The sequence below is a fragment of the Cetorhinus maximus genome, chromosome 15 (assembly GCF_964194155.1).
Source record: "Cetorhinus maximus chromosome 15, sCetMax3.hap1.1, whole genome shotgun sequence".
NCBI lineage: Eukaryota > Metazoa > Chordata > Chondrichthyes > Lamniformes > Cetorhinidae > Cetorhinus > Cetorhinus maximus.
In genome coordinates this window covers 10,358,119-10,381,170 of record NC_135893.1, presented here as the reverse complement: position 1 = coordinate 10,381,170, position 23,052 = coordinate 10,358,119, and the positions used below count along the sequence as shown (strand labels likewise).

Below are 23,052 nucleotides of genomic sequence, written 5' to 3'. Positions count from 1 at the left end.
TCACCTTTTTAGCTGTTACAAACATTCAGAAATTTTCATTCCAATCACAGCTAGGGAGGCAGTCACATTCGCAACGGACAACAGTTTCCTTATTAACTAGTGTAAAGATTCTGATGATAAAAGGTCACTTACCAAGTTCTTGGGAAATCTTATAAAGGATTAAGATACTGATATGACAAGCCAAGATTTATAGTCACAGACTTCAGGAGGAATTAAGACAGTCTGATGAAAAAGGCAGTCACTTGGCAGATGAAATTTAACACAGAAACGTGAGGCGATACATTTTGGCAGGAGGAACGAGCAGGAGTAATACAAAAAAAAATGCAATTTTAAAAGGGGTGCAGGAACAGAGACACCCAAGGGTGAATAGTATACAAATCTTTGAAGGTGACAGGACAAGTTGAGAAGGCTGTTAAAAAAGCATTTGTGATCCTTAGCTTTATTAGTAGAGGATAAAGATACAAAGGAGTTATGCCACACCTTTGTAAAACACTGGCTTAGCCTTAGCTGGAGTACTGTGAACAATTCTGGACACTACACTTTAGGAAGGATATCAAGCCTAAGAGAGGCAGAACAGGTTTGCTATAAATGGTACCTGAAATGAGGGACTTTAGTTATGCGAAGGGACAAAGACGTTCAGGCTGCTCTCCTTAGAACAGAGACGGTTAAGAGGAGATTTGATACAGGTGTTCGACATTGTTAATGGTTGTGGTAATGAAATAAGAAGAAACTGTTTCCAGTAGCAGAAGGGATAATGAGAGGATACCACAGAATTAAGGTGAATGGCAAAAGAACCAAAGGCAACATGACAGAATATTTTATTTTTAAACATAGCGAGTTGTTAAGATCTGGAATATGTTGCCTGAAAGGGTGGGTGGAAGCAAATCCAACAACAACTTACAAAAGACAAAACATTTACAGGACTATGGGGAAAGAGTGAGGAAGCAGACAAGCTGGATAGCTTTACCAAAATGCAGGAACAGGCATGATGGACTGAATGGCTTCCTGTGCTGCATCATTTAATGATTCTATGATAATAGATGCACACACGCATTGATATAACAATAATAATAATAATAATATTTGAATCCAACACCCCAGGTTCTTATGTTACAAATGAAAAATATTAAAATATAAATGGTGCATGTGTCAGATTCCCTTTTTGTGCCTTATCAAAAATAAGTTAACACCATGGAAAAGTATCCAGAAGTAAATAAACCTACCTCTTAAAAGAACAAATACCATACCTGTTTAAGGTGGACGACAATTCCAGAAACTTCTACCATTGGGTTTTTTTTGTAGTGCTCCACCAGGTCAGTAAGTGTGTCAAATCTTTCACCTCCACCAACATCATACCTCCCATCCTACATCAATACACAAAGCAGACTGATTAAATTCTCAGATGGCTTGAAATATAGAATATCAATATGTCGAGAAGTTTGGAGCCCAATATACTCTGTCTGAGATTTTAAGGAGAGGTTTATTGTAAATTTAATATTAAGGAGCTGGTTGTATATACATGGGCTTTCAAAGTTCAGCAAGGCCCAAAAACAGGGCTGGAAATCATGATGCACAATTAACCCAAGCCCATTCCTTCTGATGCAGGTAGCATGCAAACTTTGGGCTGTCCATCCATTACGGTGACTATAATGTGCATCCAGCGCTAAGTGCACTAATGGATGGCTGCACGCCCTGGCATGGGGGCAAAATTGAGAGAGGCTGGCATCACTTAAAGCTAGCCTGCATTGTTTAAAGCCAGCCTCCATTTCTTAAAGGGGAAGGGCATTTTATTGCAGCAGGTGCTGCAAGTGGCTGTGGAAGAGCATCTGAGCAGGAAAAGTACTGAAAGATCCTCAAGGTAGAGAGTGTGCTCCAAAGTTCTCCAATGCAGCACTGGAGGCTTGGTGCAGGAGGTGGTGAATATGAAGAGAGATCCTATATCCAAACATCCTCCAGTTAGACACCGCAAAGGAAAGGGAACAGATATCCATTGTGGTTAATGTCCACAGTGTAGCCCTGAGGGGCTGAATGCAGTCCCGCAAGAAGTTCAATGGCTTCATAGGGATCCAAAACAAAAACAGAATTACCTGGAAAAACTCAGCAGGTCTAGCAGCATCGGCGGAGAAGAAATCAGTTAATGTTTCGAGCCTTCATGGCCCTTCGGCAGAACTGAAGCATAGTTAGAAGAAGGGAGAAATATAAATTGGTTTAAGGTGGGTGCGGGGGGGGTGGGGAAGAGAGAGAGAGAGAGAGAGAGAGACATCGAGGGTGTGGTGATTGTGGAGATGAGCAGATAATCAAAAGATGTCACAGACAAAAGGGTCGAAGAGGTGTTTTGTCTGAGAAAAGTGCTAATTAAGAATGGAAGACAGGATATTCAAAGTACAGCTCTAGTGGGGGTGGGGTGGAAAGGCTAACAAGGTTTTAGTTTTAGATTTAAAAATAATGGAAATAGGTGGGGAAAGAAGAATCTATATAAATTATTGAAAAAAAAAAGCGGGGGGGGGGGGAAGAAACGGGGTGGGGATGAGGGGAGGGGGAGTTTAAGATCTAAAGTTGTTGAATTCAATATTCAGCCCGGAAGGCTGTAAAGTGCCTAGTCGGAAGATGAGGTGCTGTTCCTCCAGTTTGCGTTGGGCTTCACTGGAACAATGCAGCAAGCCAAGGACAGACATGTGGGCAAGAGAACAGGGTGGAGTGTTAAAATGGCAAGCGACAGGGAGGTTTGGGTCTTTCTTGCGGACAGACCGCAGGTGTTCCGCAAAACGGTCGCCCAGTTTGCGTTTGGTCTCTCCAATGTAGAGGAGACCGCATTGGGAGCAACGAATGCACTTTTCTCAGACAAAACACCTCTTTGACCCTTTTGTCTGTGACATCTTTTGATTATCTGCTCATCTCCACAATCACCACACCCTCGATGTCTCTCTCTCTCCCCCCACCCCCCCCCCCCCCCACCCCCGCACCCACCTTAAACCAATTTATATTTCTCCCTTCTTCTAACTATGCTTCAGTTCTGCCGAAGGGCCATGAAGGCTCGAAACGTTAACTGATTTCTTCTCCGCCGATGCTGCCAGACCTGCTGAGTTTTTCCAGGTAATTCTGTTTTTGTTTTGGATTTCCAGCATCCGCAGTAGCTTTTAGCTTTTTGTTTTTGGCTTCATAGGGATGGTCGAATGAATGATTGCATCATCAAATGCCATATCCTTACAAATGAGCAATTAACTTCACATACTCACCCACCAACAATCTCTGGTTCTGCTGTTTTCAGTATTTTTCGGGGAGGAGACATTGATAATGTCAGGCAGTTGGGTTTCATGAGTCATGTGACTGGATTGTCAGTGATAGTCAAATTTATTTTACTTGTTGAATCAAGGGAATGCCTCAGATTCTATAATTTCTCTAGACTGTAACAGTTGCAGGAAAGTAAATGATGGATAGTAAAACAATTTCATGAACTTACATGAACTGCTTGGAAACTTACTCTCTCAGTTTCAGATTTTATCATCATGACCTTCAGTCAGAAACCCTTTACTGTATTACAGCACAACTATTCTCTGTAGACTTCTTTCATCATAACTATAATGATTAATATTCTCCTTAAGCGAGCAGTGGCTTTAAAGTAATTCATAATCCTCAAGAAAATGTTCATTTTTTTTTTATTCATTCACAGGATGTGGGTTTCGCTGGCTGGGTCAGCATTTATTGCCCATCCCTAGTTGCCCTTGAGAAGGTGGTGGGGAGCTGTCTTCTTGAACCGCTACAGTCCATGTGGTGTAGGTACACGAATGGTACTGAACATTGTGAAATCAGCAGCAAACATTCCCACTTCTGGCTTTATGATGGAAGGAAGGTCACTGATGAAGCAGCTGAAGTTGGTTGGGCCCAGGACACTACCTTGAGAAACTCCTGCAACAACTACAGCCATCTTCCTTCGTGCTAGATATAACGCCAGCCAGCAGAGTTTCCCCCCGATTCCCAGTGACTCCAGTTTTATTAGGGATCCTTGATTGCACACTCGATCAAATGTGGCATTGATGTCAAGGGCAGTCACTCTCACCTCACCTTGGGAGTTCAGCGCTTTTATCCATGTTTAAACCAAGGCTGTAACGAGGTCAAGAGCTGAGTGGCCCTGACGGAACCCAAACTGTGCATCAGTGAGCAGGTTATTGCTAAGCAAGTGCTGTTTGATAGCACTGTTGATGACCCTTTCCATTACTTTACTGATGATTGAGAGTAGACTGATGGGGCAGTAATTGGCTGCGTTGGATTTATCCTGCTTTTTATTTACAGGACATACTTGAGCAATTTTCCTCTCATTCTGCTCCTCTCCCTTTCTTAGTTAGAAATTTACATACTGCTAATATCACTTCTGCACTCTTCTGAGCTAAATTTAAACCATTACAAAGGAAAACATTTGTAAAAGAATAATTGATGGGAATACTTACTTCCAGATTAAGCCAGACACTTTATTGATATTAATTGTAATTTCCTTTCTAAAAGCTTCCTTCAAGGACCATTGTTATATTCCATTTTTGCTGATAAATGCTGGAAATCAATGAACTGAGGTAAAAGAACTAGGGAGAATACTTTGGAACATTGCTGTGTTTTATCAGTGTGATCAGTTTTTTGTTCCATTTTTACCCCTTCTCTCTTGAAGCGCAAGCTATTGATGGGTACTGATTGATAGGTGCCAGACATTTTGTGGTAATTTACCTGTGGTCATTCTTCTTGTGCGAATCCAGAAAATGTCACCAAGCTATTGGATAATAGGGGCATTAAAACCGAGCAACTTTTTTTAATTGACATGAAGCCACAAGCACTTTCCATCAGCAGCCTTGGTGTAGCTGTCAGCAATGATAGTCATGTCTAATTTGTTTTTCTACCCCCTATTCTGATCATCCAACTCAACATGAACCAGCGATTAAATCTGGGGCTTTCCTAATCCCTTCCAAACCAATTAGTACACTAAACAAATGGAGGAATCAGGTGAGCCATGAGAAATCTTTATTTATATTGTCTTTTAGGGAAGAATTTTCAGGTTGGCGAGTGGGGGCAGACCCCGCTCGCCGATGCATAAAATGACGCGCGGTGACATCGGTCGGGCACCCCGACATCACCGCGCGTAATTTAGATTTTCACTTTGGTGGACACACAGCCCCCACCAAACTATCAAAGGCCTATTAAGGCCATTTAAGTATCTATTAAAACAATAACCTGAGCTGCCCGTCCAACCTTAAGGTTGGTGGACAGGCGAAGAGCCCAGGCGGCCTTCACATTTTTCATGAAACCTCATCCACAGCAGGATGAGGTTTCATGAAGGGTTTATTAATTAAATAAAGAATTTTCAAACATTTGATAAACATAGTCCCAGCTCATGTGACGCTGTCACATGAGGGGACGTGTAAATAGTTTTTTTCTGACTTTAATAAAAACTTACATTCTGAACTTAATCTCCCTGAGGCACGGAGCTGCCTCAGGGAGATTTCTGTGCTCTTTCGCGCGCATGCCTTAATTGGCCAGCCCACATAAAATGGCGATGTGGCCCCGATTGGGGGCGCCAATCCGGTTCGCGCCCACCCCTGCACAACCCCCCCAATGGGGGTAAAATTTCTGCCCTTAATCTTCATCAAGTATTTGTTTTGTCGTCATCATAATATTATCAAGCTCTAAGGCTTGAATTTTACGCTAGTAAGTAGTAGGCTCCAATTGGCAAATAATTTATTTGAAACACGTCTTACTACATTTCAAAGCACATTTCATTAGCTAAAAAGAAAGCAAATTTAAAATTTCCATGATACAGTATTAAAAATTTGTAACCAATCCGATCAACCCACCTGATTCCGAATCATCACATGTGTTATCCTTGGTTTACGATCTCCATTTTCAACCTTTTCTTCATTAGTTAACACAGATAGAACAAAATCCCCTGGTTTACTGAGACTTTCACGGACCAGGAAACTTCCAGGTTTTCCTTTATCTGTCAGAAGTTTTTCAGCATCTTTACCTGATAGATGTCCATGGTACCACCTGAAAAGGGATGATATTAACAATTATAACAGGCTTCCTGCACCTTTCCCATTCACTATAATTTAATTACTTGCGAACAGAGATATCATATACTATTAACGTAGAAATTTCTTCTTCAGAGGGGCATTTTTGACCTAGGGAAGTAATTAAAGTGACACGTGAGTAATTTCAGCAAAATAAGCACTATTAGTGTCGCTTGTGAGAATTGACCACCATTGTGTCTAGAAATCTTCAAAAATGTTAAAAGCAGTGCTGCAGTTCCTGTGGTAATCAATGTGATGACCATGAAACTGTGTTTTTGGAGCAAGCTGTCCCTTCATGTTCCAGGGACTGAATCAATTCTAAAAGGTTTCTTAAGATCATGCACCTCGAGACACGAGTGCAGCATAAAATGTGCAGGGCAAGCATCAAGCTTGCATGGCTGCACTGGGGTGAAGCCTGGGCCATCAATGTTGGAGGTCTTCCTCCTAAAATCAGCAAGATTCTGGGTGGCAGAAAGCAACTACCTGTGTCCCGTGGGAATGGTCTCTGACAGCAAGGTGACACAAGAATAGTGAATCAGGTGGGGGAAGCCAAAGAATTCATTGCAAGCCCCAGAGGAGTGGTTCATCCTGGTCCACCCTACTCCCACCTGGGGGAGAGACTGAGAGAGAGTGTGGGAGAAGGGGGTGTGTGTGAGAGAGAGAGAGAGAGAGAGAGAGAGAGAGAGAGAGAGAGAGAGAGCGTGAGAGGAGGGTGTGAGAGAGAAAGAGAGTGGGAGAAGGGGGTGTGACTGAGTGAGTGAGTGAGTGAGTGAGTGAGAGAGAGGAAGAGAGATTGAGAGAAGGGGGGGACACATTTCTTTTAAAAAATTACTTTCTTGGAACTCTTCTTTGACAACGTTGTACAAAACTGAAAACATAAATGCTGAGGTTCAGTGTTAACATTGCCATTATGTTGCAGGGTAGTTTGCCACCCAGCCAATTTTACTGTCCATTGATGTCAATACGTGCAAGGTGTAATAAAAACAAAAGAATGCTAGAAAATCTCAGGAGGTTTGGCAGCATCTGTGGAGAGAGAAACAGAGTTAAAGTTTTGCATCAGTATGACTATTCTTTAGAGCTGCGATCCTTGACACTAGAAAGGAAAAGAAAAAATTTCTTGTTAAGGCATCAGATGAGACGAAGGATAAAATGAAACTGGGGATAAGAGTAGCTTTGAGATAGGATGAGTCGATGCTGCTGGAGAGAGAGGTCGAGCGTGTACATATGGCGGTGCATGGCATCGAATGCAGGTCTCAGGATGTGGCGAGATCAGCAGTCTGAGGAACGTTGTATGTCCTGGAGATACCTGTAATCCTGGGTGGATTTGAAACATGAGGGATGGAACTTCAGTTGGAATCCACATGAGGTAAGTTGGAGACTAAGACAGTCACTGAGGAAGGAAATATGTTTGTGAACGTGAGTTTTAGTAAACGCCTTGTCAAACACCAGGAGGAAAATGGAAAGCAATGAAGGTCAGCAGGGTGAAAGAGGCAAATGGAAATCCTGTCAGAGAGAAGAGGAGCAGTACTTTTTCAAGGTAGGAATTCCTGGAAGAGAAATGGCAGTGAATTAAACACTAAGATGAAATCAAAATACTGCAGATGCTGGAAATCTGAAATAAAAATGAAGAATGCTGGAAAAGCCCAGCAGGCCTGGCAGCGTCTGTGAAGACAGAAAGAGAGTTAACGTTTCAAGTCCATATGACTCTTCTTCAGAGCTGTGCAAAGTGTAAAATGGGCAGCTGATACGATCCCATTATCTTCTCAATGGTAGGTCAGGTTAAATTTACCCTCTAACGTATTTATTATTCATTGTTTGCTGACTTTGTAGGCAATAATGAGAATACTTTGTTCAAGACAGAAAGCAAATAGTTAATGATGGCTGGAAATAAAACGCATCTATAAATACCTATTTTCAGCCACCAAACACTAAAAACTTTAAATTTAAGCAAAAACATAAAAGGTGGAAGAGAGAAAAAAAAACAGAAGACAAAGACAGTTCCCCTTTAAAATCTGCCTTGTTGATAGTGCTTCTCTTTAGCTCATTACATTGCTGACAGCTTAGTCCTCAGCTAAAAAAAAACAGGAAATCATATTATGAAGTCCTCTATGCATCTGCAGTGGTTGAGTTATTGGTGAAAATCTCTCTCAATATATGAAGTGAGGGCCCTTTATATGCAAATGGGTGCCGGAGCATTGAGCATTTTTTAGGCTTAAAGTCCATTCGCAAATCTTGTGTCTCCCCTCATGTTCTGCTTGACAGTTGTGTCAGCAAGCTACGTTGTAAATTTTATTCTATAATGATTATTTACAAAATGACATGATGACAAACCCATGGCTATAAATGCCAATCGTTCATATTCTTTGCTCAATGCTTCGTAAAAATCAGTTACAAGGTTAGCTATGAATCCGTGGGTGAAATTCAACTTTGGTGGATGTGCAAAACAGGTAATGATGGATCACCTACCCGTTACACATCCCATAATGCCAAAATGAAAAAAGTCCCTCTCTCTCCTGCAAGGTGCATTAGCCATTTGATGAAAACCTGCTGTGACTGCGTCCTGCCATTACAGCAATCCTCTGTGGCTATCTGAAAAGACCCAGTTCCATATAGGTGAGTGCAGTCATTGCTTTCATAGTTATGTACAAAGCAGCGTGGATATATGATTGTGGCTGCATTTGTTCATGCAATCGGTGGCAGGGCTCCCCATATGCCTCTTTGGTGAAGTGCGCTGTACTAATAGCGTTTTGGGTTTTTATCTACTTATATTGCGAAGGTTGGTAGTACATATATTTATTATGATATTTATTATGATGCATAAGGTATCACAATATGGGACAGGCTGGAGAGGACCACTAGGCTTTTCATAACCATCATTTTTGTACATATGTTTGTAAGTGTTATCTCACTAAGATACATAATGCTTCATCTGCTCTTCAGAAGTCTTCATTGTAAGCGGGTTAAAATATCTTGGTGGTATCGTGCTCACACCCAGGTAGTCAGAAGTAAGTTGAAGGTTCCAGCACTACTCCTACTGTTAACCAACTTGTGGATAATTCTGACTAAGTATTATTTCTTCCTAGCTTTCAACTGCTCTAGTTTCTGTGTTAAATCAGGGAAACTGACCTTGAACAGAAACAAAAATTGCTGGAAAAACTCAGCAGGTCTGACAGCATCTGTGGAGAGAAAGACAGAGTTAACGTTTCGAGTCCGTATGACTTTTCTGCAGAGCTCTGAAGAACAGCCATATGGACTTGAAACGTTAACTCTGTCTTTCTCTCCACAGATGCTGTCAGATCTGCTGAGTTTTTCCAGCATTTTTTGTTTCTGTTTCGGATTTCTAGCATCCGCAGTTTTTTGCCTTTAACTGACCTTGAAGTTTGGAGTTTCAAATTTTCTGTCTGATTCTACTTCAATTTCAATTCCACCGATAGTTCTCATTGCATTTAACTCTATCCAGGATGTTTTATTAATTTTTATATGAAAATCTGATACTTGCTGGAGCCAAAAAATTGGGCACACAGAGTGTGATCCCTGCACCTATAGGCTCTAGATGCATATTATTCAGCCTTAGGCCTCATTATCATTGATCCAGCAATTTGCAGACATCTAATGCACATCCTATAGTATTAATGATCCTCCTGGCTCCACGTTTTTCCAAATTTGTTTTTTGATGGCAACCTACAGTGGCCTCTATAAAGGGCAGCTTGTTAGGCCACGTGTAGGCCTGGTTTCATGAATGCAGCCAGTGCTGGCTGCTTCAGAGCAAATCAATTTTGCAAAGGAAGCATTAAACAGAACTCAGACACCTTATTCGCATATACAAAAGGAAAAACGCCCATTTCAGGCATGGGTTCTAGATGGCTTTTTTCCCCCTATCCCCACTATGACATGTAGCACACTTCTGGCTCATAATGACCGTGCCTGCCATATTGGAAGCTTAGCTGCCAAGTAAGCAGCCAAGCAATAGGCATAGCACCATTGGATTTTGAGGCTGGTTTCTCTAAGAAGTATGCATCAAAATCTTGAGTGAGAAATTTGAATTTTTTGCTCTTCTGAGCCACATTAACCATTGCACGTAGTGGTTGTCAGCACACTTGAGCATGTCTAGGACCTATTTTTCCTAAGACTATGTGCATCATACATTCCATATGCTGCCTACTTTACCCGCAATATTTTGCATCAGAATACACAGCAAGATCATGCCACACAATGTCAGACACAAACCGTTCCTGCCTCTCTGGGCTTTATATGATCGGGGTGGGGAGAAAACGGTGATGGCATGGAGTGGTTTGAAGGCAATTGATTAAAAAATCCCCCTGCATAGTTTCAATGCATCAACCAGTGGCTAGGTTGCCAATTATATTCACATTGTTAAGTATATAATTTCCATGGGTAAGCTATTACTTAATTATTCTTAACTACTTTCCTGACCATGGCTACACTGCATATGGATTCTAGATCAATTTCCTGGTGTTTATATTTCTGGGATTCTCTGACCCCTTGGTTGAGATTATCATTAAATTCACGAATAGCACCCTAAGTGGTCATGGCTAATAACTATAGACCTGAGTTGGTGGTGAACCTCTCTTGCTTCTATCTCACATCTTCAGAAACAAGAAGAAACAAAAATATATTTGCTCCATCAACTCTCAAGAAGCTCGACACCACCTAGGACAAAGCAGCCCACTTGATTGACACACCATCTACCACATTAAATATACTCTCTCTGCCACTGGCATACAGTGGCTGCAGTATGTTCCATCTACAACATGCACTGCAGCAATACTTCTTCAACAGCACCTTCAAAACTTGTGACCTCTGCTGCCCAGAAGAACAAGGACAGCAGCCACATGGGAACACAACAAACTTCAAGTTCCCCTCCAAATCGCACACTATCCTGACTTGGAAATGTACTGCCATTCCTTTATCACTGGGTCAAAATCCTGGAGCTCTCTACCTACCAGTGCTATGAGAGCATCTACACCACACAGACTGCAAAGTTCCAGAAGGCTGCTCACCACCACCTTCTGAAGGGAAATTAGGGGTGGGCAATGAATGATGGCCTTGACAGCAACACCTACATCTATGAACAAATAAAAAATACAAAAGGGTAACTCGGAATACTTACTGCAATTCATTCTAGGAAGAACAATGGCAAAGATCTTAAATAGATTGCCTGCCAATTCTATCAAGCAGAAGGGTTGAGAGGCACAGGCAGAGAAAGAAATACCTTTCAGATGTTGGATCTTGGCAGTTCAGAGGATACTTCAGTTCAATTATGTCTCCATTCTTCTCTCGTAGGAGACCTTGTTGCTCTGTGTAATACTGAACCAATTCTGCCAATGTTGCAAATTTTTCTCCTCCATATAGGTCATAATAGTCTCCCGTATTCTGGATCTTGATATGTGTTACTTCTTCATTTCGCCTGAGAAAATAAGGGTAGATAAAGACAGAGGAAAACAAATTAAACTACAACTGAGAAAATGGGTACAATCCATCTAAGAGTCAGTCAACTACTTATTGGAGTTAAGGTTATTCAATACCGTACCAGCTCAATACTGTAAAATTACCAAAATTAACTTCAGAATATTATTGGTCCATTTTAAATGTGGTTCATGCTATATGTAGAATAAGCTTTACAATGAACACATCATAAAGTCTTCTTCTGTACTGAGTTTCTAGTTTAAATTGCATAATGTAAACTTCAAAGTAGTCCCATAGTTCAGTTTTGTTATGTCTGTTATATAAATACAGAAGTAGAACTGTGTATTTTGCACAAATTGCATTTTTCTGCTAACTCTCTGAAGCTGCATGTTGATTGGTGTATCCAGGTCCTTGAATGCACAGTCGTACCTGTAAGTGATCATCGTTATTCTATGAGGAACACACAAGAATTAAGGCACTATTGTGTATGAGTTGGTATAAAATAAGATGAAGCTGGAAACGACTTTATGAAATCTGACCAATATATAGCATTAATGCTTTATATTTTCATCTTAAAATAAAACATTTTTCAGGTGCATCTTGTAAAGCATTGATAAAAGCACTGTCTGTGAGTAGGTCATATCGGAGTACAATAGAATAAAAATGGATATTCAAAAGAATATCACTTCTCTGCAGGGATGACATTGCAGTGCAGACAATCTTCTGAAAATGTGTATGCAAGTTTTTTTTAAAAAAAACGTCGAAGTTATTTTTTTCCTGAATAGAACAAGCAAATAACTGGCTTGTGTTGAAAGTTCTCATGTAGAAATCTTTAAAGCATTTGAACTCACGATTAGAAACTAAGTATGGAAGCACAAACATTTTGTGAAAATTCTGCAAGAGAAATGGAAGGAAAATGACAGACAGATTTAGACATAAAGACAGGCAAATGCATAGAAGAGCTCAATAATTAGCTGTTTTCCCATAGCTACCCACTGTATAAGAAAAAAAGCAGTACCAGTTTTATACTTCTGGAACCAAAATATTTTTAATGAAAGTATAGAAATGAAGTTCATAATAATTGGCTACCTAATAATTATTCTGGATGACCAATTGAAGGTGTCTAATCCTTACTTTCATCATTATGGTGCCCAGTTATGCCTTGAGCTTTGACTTTTGCCTTCAGAATCAAAACCGACAGGCTCAGTTAAGCTAATGCAAATTATGTTTACAGTACAAAAGCAGACTGGCCAGATGCTGAATACAACCTTTAAGTACTTTGGAACTTGAGGCTTGGTAACGTTCCATAGTAAGAGCTCAAAACCCAATAATATCATGTGACATCATTATCTGGTATCTTGCAGAGTGGTGAACAAGGCAAGTACTGAATCTCAAGACTGGATTATCACACTTGTGGTTGCCTCATTTCTTATAAATCCAACCACTCGCCCCCACACATCCTCTTGGTATCTTGTATAAAATAGAGGAAAAAGATAGTATAACCTAAACTTTGTTCAATCAAATTTTATTAACCATTTTCAGGGTGGAATAAAAGAAAGTGCCTTTCTTTTTTCTGATCTTGTATAGTCACAAAAAAATGTACGCATTTCAATGAAGCTTGAAGATGCTGGATATGCTCAACATTATTTAATCTTGAATCTACATCATCACTTTCTGAATTTTATTTCAAATCAACATTCGAACATATTTTTCTTTTTTCCCCCGAATTGGGCAAAGGAGCCTTCACCTCATTTGTTTTTCCAGTTAACCGCATGCTTGCAATGTGAGCCGTGGCTCAGTGGGTAGCACTCTCGCCTCTGATTCAAGGGGTTGTGGGTTCAAGTCTAACTCCAGCGCTTGAACACAAAAATCTAGGCTGACATTCCAGTGTAGCAATGAGGGAGTGCTGCACTTTCAGAGTTACCGGCTTTCAAACAAAATGTTAAACAGTGCCCCTATCTACTTCTCAAGTGAATGTAAAAGACCCCTTGAAACCATTTTGAATGAGAGGAGGGGAGTTATTCCCGGTGTCTTGGACCAATATTTATCCCTCAATCGACATCAGAAAAAACAGATTATCTGGTCATTATCACATTGCTATTTTGGGAGCTTGTCGTGTGCAAATTGACTGTTGCGTCTCCTGCATTACAACTGTGTACATTTCAAAAGTGCTTCACTGGTTGTAAAGCACATCTGGATGTCCTGCGTTCACGATAGGTATGCAAGTCTTTCTCTCTTTACTGAGGTTAATTTAGGTTTCCAAGCTTTCCTGATTGAAAACAATCATCTGAACAGAAATGAGCAACTCTCGTCTGTATTTTTGTTCTTTCCAGTTAATATCAGTGCCAGATTTGCATAATTAAGAGATCCAAAGTATGAATCAGGCTTCTGCTCAGTCTGCTCAAGGGAAGGCCCCCTTTCAAAACGTTGGCTGCCAAATTGTCAGCCCTGACAGGGCAGTAAGTCTACAAACACTCGATGCCATGTGCTTAGCCAGCAACATGTTTTCCCAGAACCAGGTAGATTTGGGTCAGTTCGAAGCTGTGGGGCCCAACGGTTTACAATGTAGCAACTCAGGTCTACGTGACTGCAGCAGTCCATTGGTGTCATACTAGTATATCGGGCATAATACTCCTAGATTTCCTTTTGCCTTAATGTGAAGCCAACTTTTAATAATGACCTGTTTCATACATTGTCCCCTTAGCAAAGTTTTATTAGTAAATAGTATTACTCATCATATCACTATTTTTGTAGAAGTTAGTCACAGGCACTTACTATGTTAAGTATTGAAATACAAATTGAATAATCAGTTTTAAGGGGTTGCCACACAATCAGACAACATTTCATGCATTCACTTTTAAGTTTTCCTAATGTGAGTAACTAATGCTGCCTTTCGTATTACAGGTACTGAACTCAGTATCCGGGAAGCTCGGGACCGGACGTATGCCGGATTTGGGGATTTTACATGATTTTGGGTCCTAGGCCTAGCATGTACTTATAATACATAAAATAAATTATGAAAAATAAAGAATCAAAGGGTTTCATTCAAATTGTCAACCAGGAAGCCAGCTTAGAATGGAGCCGGTTTTCAGGTCCTTCCAGATTTTGGGATGCCAGATAAGAGATCCAGTAACGGTATAGTATTATTTCAAGATGTGTAATATTTTGGGATTCTAATAATGTGTAGATCACCAACCACCAACTTTTCAGGTCAATAATACAGGCCAGCTATCAAATTCTGGAGCCAAGAAAATAAAGTTGCAAATGATGACTTTCAAATGAGGATCTAGATGTGAGCCTGTGCATGTGCTGTAGTCTGTTTGTTTCTGCGGAATACACTCTGCAATATAAATAGGATGGATTCCATAATATCTGAATCCCAAAGTATTACATATCCCACAGTAATGCTTCCACTGGAAAATACACTCTTTTAGGTGGTTTGGTGCTTCTGGATGATGCATCGTCTCATTTACCAAAATCCAGGAACTCCCTCCCTAACAGCACTGTGGGTGTACCTACACCACATGGATTGCAGCAAATCAAGAAAGGCAGCTCACCACCACCTTCTCATGGGCAATTAGGGATGGGTAACAAATGCTGGCCTAGCCAGTGACACCCGCAACCCATGAATGAATTTAAAAAACCCAAAAGGAGTGAGAGAGAGTGGGACCCTGGGACAGGGAGTCAGCAGCACCTAGAGGATCTAGCATCTAGTCAATACTCAAGTAGCAGTAAGGGCAAAAGAAAAGCAAGGGTCCATATTCTATTTAGTTAAGATGTGTCTGGGGAGCTCAGTCCTGTGATTTGCACATCCTGCGCTATGTGGAACATCCTAGATGCTCCTGGCAGTTTGGATGACCATGTGTGCAGGAGGTGCCTCCAACTGGAGCAACTCGAGCTCCGGGTTTTCGATCCTGAGCGGCAGCTGGGGGTACTATGGTGCATTCACGTGGCTGAGAGGTTCGTGGATAGCACGTTGCAGGATGAGGTCATCCCGCAGCTTAAGGGAAGTGCAAGCAGAGAGAGAATGGGTGACCGCCAGGCAGAAGAGGACCAGGGAGATGGTGAGGGGATTCCCCAAGTGCATCTCGCTCACAAACTGTTTATTGGCCTTGGAAAAGAGTGGGACTGACAGTTCCTCTGTGGGGGCCAATCAGAGCCAAGGCCGTGGCACTGTGAGTGGTCCAGCTGCTCGGGGTGGGGGAGTAAGAAGTGAAGAAGTGTCGAAGGGCAATAGTGGTAGGGAATTCATTGGTGAGGGGAGCAAACAGGCGCTTCTGTGGCCGTAGACGTAGCTCCAGGGTGGTATGTTGCCTCCCAGGTGCCAGGGTCAAGGATGCCACGGAACGACTGCAGGGCATTCTGAAGGGGGAGGGTAAACAGCCAGAGGTCGTGGTCCATGTTGGGACCAATGACATAGGAAGAAAGAGAAATGAGGTCCTGCAAGCAGACTTTAGGGAGTTAGGTAGGAAATTGAAAAGTAGGCCTTCAAATGTAGTAATCTCAGGATTACTCCCGGTGCCACGCGGTGGTGAGTATAGGAACAGAAGAATAGAGCAAGTGACTGCGTGGCTGGAGAGATGGTGCAGGAGGGAGGGCTTTAGATTCCTGGGGCATTGGGACCGTTTGGGGGAGGTGGGACCTGTACAAGTTGGACAGGTTACATCTGAACAGTAACGGGACCAACATCCTCACGGGGAGGTTTGCTAATGCTGTTGGGGTGGATTTAAACTAAATTGGCATGGGGGTGGGATCCTGAAAAGTAGTTCAGAGGGGAGAGAAGGGGAGATGGAATTGGAAGTTAAAATGCTAGAGAGTGAGTCTGGAAGGCAGAGGAAACATAGGCTAGATAAGAAAGAAGTGAGTTTAGAAAAGCTAAATGGAATATATTTTAATGCAAGGAGCCGGAGAAATAAGACAGACGAGCTGAGGGCACGTATAGGCACGTGGGAGTTTGATATCATAGCTATGACCGAGGCTTGGCTAAAAGAAGGACAGGATTGGCAATTCAACATTCCTGGTTACAGGGTATTCAGACGAGATAGAGGGGAGGAGAGAGGGGGGGGGGGGGGGGGGGGGGGGTGTCACAATATTGATCAAGAAATCAATTATAGCAATTAGGAGGGATGATATCTTGAAAGGATCATCAAATGAGGCCATATGGGTAGAAGTAAAAACCACAAAAGGGGCAAACACGCTGTTGGGTGGGTACTATAGGCCCCCAAACAGTCAGGGAGAGATAGGGGATTAAATATGTAACCAAATTTCAGAGAAATGCAAAAATAATAAGGCAGTAATAATAGGGGATTTTAACTACCCAAATATTAACTGGGATAGTTTTAGTGTGCTAGGTAGGGAGGGAGCAAAATTCTTAAGTTGCATCCAGGAGAATTTTTTAGCCAGTATGTAGAAAGCCCAAAGGAGGAGGCAGTTCTGGACCTAATATTCGGAAATGAGCCTGGGCAGGTGAAAGGCATATCAGGAGGGGAGCATTTTGGAGATGGTGACCTTAACTCAGTTAGATTGAGGATGGTTATGGAAAAGGATAAGGTTGGGCTGGGAATTAAAAGTTCTAAACTGGGGAAAGGCTAATTTTACTAAGATGAGATATGATTTGGTCCAAGTGGACTGGGAGCAGCTACTTGCAGATAAAACTGTGTCGAAGCAGTGGGAGGCAGTCAAGGAGGAAATAGCAAGAATACAGGGCAAATATATTCCAGTAAACAAAGTCCAAGAACCCTGGATGTCAAGAAACATAAAGGTTAGGATTAAGAAGAGAAGTTTATAGCAGACACCAAGGGCTCAATATGGCAGAGTCCCTATAGGACTTATAAAAAGTGCAGGGGGGGGAACTTAAAAAAGAAATTAGGAAAACTAAGAGTGCACAAGAAAGCATTGGTGGGTAGAATAAAGGAAAACCCAAAGGGGTTTTTTAAATACATAAAGAGCAAGAGAATAACTAGGGAAAGAGTAGGGCCAATTAGGGACTATAGAGGTAATGTGTGTGTGGACACAGAAGACGTGGGTACAGTCCTCAATGAATACTTTGTGTCGGTCTTCACAATGGAAAAGGACGATGCAGGTATAAACATCAGGGTGGAGGACTGTGGAATATTAGAGGAAATTAACAGAGAGAGAGGAGGTACTAACGGGTATAGCAGCCTTAAAAGTGGATAAATCCACAGGCCCAGATGAGATGCATCCCAGGCTGTTGAGGGAGGCAAGGGAAGAGATATCAGGGGCCTTGGCAATAATTTTCAAATCCTCTCTGGCCACAGGTGAGGTGCCAGAGGACTGGAGGGCTGCTACTGTTGCCCCATTATTAAAAAGGGAGGAAGGGATAGACCAGGGAATTACAGGCCAGTCATTCCAACCTCGGTGGTGATGAAGTTACTAGAAAGAATTCTGAGGGATAGAATATATCTGCACTTGGAAAGACATTGATTAATCACAAATAGTCAGCATGGATTTGTTAAGGGAAGGTCACATTTGACAAATTTGGTTGAATTTTTTGAGAAAGTAACCAGGAGTGTTGATGAAGGTAATAAGACCATAAGACCATAAGACATAGGAGCAGAAATTAGGCTATTCGTCCCATCGAGTCTGCTCCGCCATTCAATCATGGCTGATAAGTTTCTCAATCCCATATCCCGCCTTCTCCCCGTAACCTTTGATCCCCTTACCAATCAGGAACCTATCTATCTCGGTCTTAAATACACTCAATGACCTGGCCTCCACAGCCTTCTGTGGCAATGAATTCCATAGATTCACCACTCTCTGGCTAAAGAAGTTTCTCCTCATCTCTGTTCTAAAAAGGTCTTCCCTTTACTCTGAGGCTGTGCCCTCAGGTCCTAGTCTCTCCTACTAATGGAAACATCTTCCCCACATCCACTCTATCCAGGCCTTTCAGTATTCTGTAAGTTTCAATCAGATCCCCCCTCATCCTTCTAAACTCCATCGAGTATAGACCCAGAGTCCTCAAACGTTCCTCATATGTTAAGCCTTTCATTCCTGGGATCGTTCTCGTGAACCTCCTCTGGACCCTCTCCAGGGCCAGCGCATCCTCCCTGAGATACGGGGCCCAAAATTGCTCACAATATTCTAAATGTGGTCTGACCAGAGCCTTATAAAGCCTCAGCAGCACATCCCTGCTTTTATATTCTAGTCCTCTCGAAATAAATGCCAACATTGCATTTGCCTTCCTAACTACCGACTCAACCTGCAAGTTAACCTTAAGAGAATCCTGGACTAGGACTCCCAAGTCTCTTTGCACTCCAGATTTCTGAATTCTCTCCCCATTTAGAAAATAGTCTATGCCTCTATTCTCCTACCAAAGTGCATGACCTCACACTTGCCCACGTTGTATTCCATCTGCCACCTCTTTGCCCATTCTCCTAACCTGTCCAAATCCTTCTGCAGTCTCCCCGCCTCCTCAACACTACCTGTCCCTCCACCTATCTTTGTGTCATCTGCAAACTTAGCCAGGATGCCTTCATCTAGATCATTAATGTATAAAGTGAAAAGTTGTGGTCCCAACACTGCCCCTGCGGAACTCCACTAGTCACCGGCCGCCATCCTGAGAAGGACCCCCTTATCCCCACTCTCTGCCTCCTGCCAGACAGCCAATCTTCTATCCATGCTAGTACCTTGCCTCTAACACCATGGGCTCTTATCTTACTGAGCAGCCTCCTGTGTGGCACCTTGTCAAAGGCCTTCTGGAAGTCCAAGTAGATAACATCCATTGGCTCTCCTTTGTCTAACCTACTCGTTACCTCCTCAAAGAATTCTAACAGATTTGTCAGGCATGACCTCCCCTTGATGAAACCATGCTGACTTTGCCCTATTTTATCATGCACTTCCAAGTATTCTGAAATCTCATCCTTAATAATGGACTCTAAAATCTTACCAACGACCGAGGTCAGGCTAATCGGCCTGTAATTTCTCATCTTTTGCCTCACTCCCTTCTTAAACAGGGGGGTTACATTAGCGATTTTCCAGTCCACTGGGACCCTCCCTGACTCTAGTGATTCCTGAAAGATCACCACTAACGCCTCTACGATCTCTTCAGCTATCTCCTTCAGAACTCTGGGGTGTAATCCATCTGGTCCAGGTGATTTATCCACCTTCAGACCTTTCAGTTTTCCTAGCACCTTCTCCTTGGTAATGGCCACCATACTCACCTCTGCCCCCCGACTCTCTTGAACTTTGGGGATGTTACTCGTGTCTTCCACCGTGAAGACTGACGCAAAGTACCTATTCAGTTCCTCCGCCATTTCTTTGTTCCCCACTACTACTTCTCCAGCGCCGTTTTCCAGCGGCCCAATGTCCACTTTTGCCTCTCTCTTACCCTTTATATATCTAAAAAAAACTCTTGCAATCTTCTTTTATATTACTGGCTAGTTTACCCTCACATTTAATCTTCTCCCTCCTTATTTCTTTTTTAGCTGTCCTCTTTTGGTCTTTGTAGGCTTCCCAATCCCCTGATTTCCCACTGCTCTTCGCCGCATTGTATGCTTTCTCTTTAGCTTTTATGCTGTCCCTGACTTCCCTTGTCAGCTATGGTTGCCTCGTCCTCCCTTTAGAATGCTTCTTCTTCCTAGGGATGAATTTTTGCTGTGTCTCCCAAATTACTCCCAGAAACTCCTGCCATTGCTGTTCTACTGTCTTTCCTGCTAGGCTCATCTCCCAGTCAATTCCGACCAGCTCCTCCCTCATGCCTCTGTAGATGCCTTTATTCAACTGTAATACCGTTACATCTGATTCCAGCTTTTTCCTCTCAAATTGCAGGGTAAATTCTATCATATTATGGTCACTTCCTCCTAAGGGTTCCTTCACCTTAAACTCCCTTATCAAATTTGCCTCATTACACATCACTAAATCTAGAATTGCCTGTTCCCTAGTGGGCTCCACCACAAGCTGCTCCAAAAAGCCATCTCGTAGACATTCCACAAATTCCTTTTCTTGGGATCCACTCCCAACCTGATTTTCCCAGTCTACCTGCATATTGAAATCCCCCATGATCACTGTAACCTTGCCTTTCTTACACGCCTTTTCTATCTCCTGGTGTATCCTGTGCCCCACATCCTGACTACTGTTCGGAGGCCTGTACATAACTCTCATTATGGTTTTTTTACCTTTGCGGTTCCTCAACTCTACCCACACAGATTCTACATCATCTGACCTACGTCATTTCTTGCTATCAATTTAATTTCATTTCTTACTAACAAAGCAACCCCACCCCCTCTGCCAACCTGCCTATCTTTTCGATAGGAATGCATTTGATGTGGTCTTCATGGACTTTAGCAAGGCTTTTGATAAGGTCCCTCATGGAAGACTGATCAAGGAAGTAAGAGCCAATGGGATCCAAGGCAAAGTGGCATGTTGGATCCAAAATTGCCTGAGAGGCAGGAAGCAGAGGGTGATGGTAGAGGGATGTTTCTATGACTGGAAGTCTGTTTCCAGTGAGGTTCTGCAGGGCTCAGTTCTAGGGCCCTTGCTGTTTGTGGTGTATATAAATGATTTGGACTTAAGTGTAGGGGATATGAAGAAGTTGTTCGTGGATGACACCAAAATTGATAGGGTGGTAAATAGTGTGCATATCCAAAGATCTCTGAAGGTAGCAGGAGGATACCAATGGACTGGTCAGGTGGGCAGAGCAGTGGCAAATGGAATTCAACCTGAAAAAACGTGTGAGGTAGTGCACTTGGGTTGGTCTAACAAGGCAATGGATTATGCTATGGATGGTAGGACCCTGGAAAGTACTGAAGATCAGAGGGACATTGGTGTGCATATCCACAGATCCCTGAAGGTAGCAGGGCAGGTAGATAAGGTGGTTAAGGCGGCATATGGGATACTTGCCTTTGTTAGCCGAGGCATAGAATACAAGAGTAAGGAGGTTATGCTGGAACTGTATAAAATGCTGGTTGGGCCACAACTGGAGTACTGTGTGCAGTTCTGGTCACCACATTATATGAAGGATGCGATTGCACTGGAGGGGGTGCATAGGAGATTTACCAGGATGCTGCCTGGGCTGGAGGGCCTGAGTTATGAGGAAAGTTTGGATAGGCTGGGGTTGTTTTCCTTGGGGCAGCAAAGGTTGAAAGGGGACCTGATAGAGATGTATAAGATTATGAGTGGCATAGATAGGGTGGATAGGAAGGATTTTTACCTTAAATCTATGCCCTTAGTTATTGGCCCCTCTACTAATGAAAGAGGTAGAAAGCTAAGAGGGGAGTTAAGGAGAGCTTTTTTCACCCAGAAGGATGATGGTGGGAGTCTGGAACTCATTGCCTGAAAGGGTGGTTGAGTGAGAAACTCTTGTAACATTTAAGTAGTATTTATATATTCACTTGGGTTGCTATAGCCTCCAGGGCTATGGGCCAGCACTGGAAAACTGGATTAGTGCAGTCAGATCTTTGTTGACCAGCACAGACACAATGGGCTGAATGGCCCCCTTCTGTGCTATAAATGTTTATGAGTCTATAAAGTCAGGGCTTTGACATCTGAAGCACTGAAAATTAAATATGCCACAATTCTAGAGAGGTTGTATTTGTATAAATGTTTATCCCATGTATAGTAAATAGGGCTGAGCAATATCGGAGAAAAGTTAATTTACTGGATCAACCTTAGTAGATTAATTTAGGCCTGAATTAATTTTTGTTTTTCTCAATCTGTTTCAATGATTACTGATGATTGATATTAACTTGGCTCCAGATTGTTGACTCTCAACTGAAGATAATTAAGCACTTTTAACATTCGTTTCAGTAATACCCTCAAGCCATAGGCTGTGAAAAGAATGTCAATACTCGTTGGTTAGCATGAGGAATTCTACCCCTATCACTCCTAAATCTGATGCTATTTTAGAAGTTGTTAGAATGAGATTCCTGGTGGGGGTGGAGAGGAATGTTTTCAACTTGCATTGAAAGTGGATGGGGCAGGGTACCACAGTGCCTACCTGAAAGCATGAGTGAAAGAATACACAGTCATATTGAGGAGTGCAAGGCCAAGATTTTTAGACTGTGTCATGGGGGTCCTTATGCAGGAGTTCAGGAGGAAGAAATATTTTTGACTGATAGGGAAAAGGTACCAAGGCAAATAGTCCCGTTAAAATTATGCTGAGGACCTGGTAACAGTGCTGAAAAAAAAACAATGATTTGACCTGAGCTGTTATGGTAAAGCTCCTACTAACACCTTGCTTAGTCTTTGCTCAGCCCTGCCCTAGCACTCAAGCCTTTCCCCAATCCCCAACTGCTTCTCCTCCAAGGACAGCAACACATTGCCAAACCTCCTTCTGCTGCCACTTCTACACTTTGAACCTGCACTGCCCCCACAATTACTCCTCCCACTACTTCACAACTACTTTTCTATCATGGACAATGAGAACAACACCATTCTGTTATGAACAATATCAGAGCCCTTCAATAGGCCACACAGTAACACACTCCATTTCTTCTTCCAAAGTGAACAGTCCTCTACAGGATCACAATCCCTGATTCACATCTTTGCAAGTCCCAGCTTAGAAATTAACAACCCATGTAGCGAGTCAGTTAAAAGGGCCTGTGAGTGAGTGAATCAC

The 23,052-nt window shown here is 42.3% G+C and overlaps 1 protein-coding gene across 6 annotated transcripts in view; it reads right to left on the bottom strand.

The window, feature by feature from the left end:
• ptpn11b (protein tyrosine phosphatase non-receptor type 11b) overlaps positions 1 to 23,052 on the bottom strand; it is a 133,667-nt gene that overhangs the window by 29,344 nt on the left and 81,271 nt on the right. For all 6 annotated transcript variants that reach the window (XM_078557871.1, XM_078557873.1, XM_078557868.1 and 3 more), the window contains exons 3-5: positions 11,284 to 11,478; positions 5,835 to 6,027; positions 1,248 to 1,364 (exon numbers count right to left, since the gene is read on the bottom strand). In XM_078557871.1, the coding sequence (XP_078413997.1) occupies positions 1,248 to 1,364; positions 5,835 to 6,027; positions 11,284 to 11,478 (505 nt within the window). The remainder of the gene's footprint in view (positions 1 to 1,247; positions 1,365 to 5,834; positions 6,028 to 11,283; positions 11,479 to 23,052) is intronic.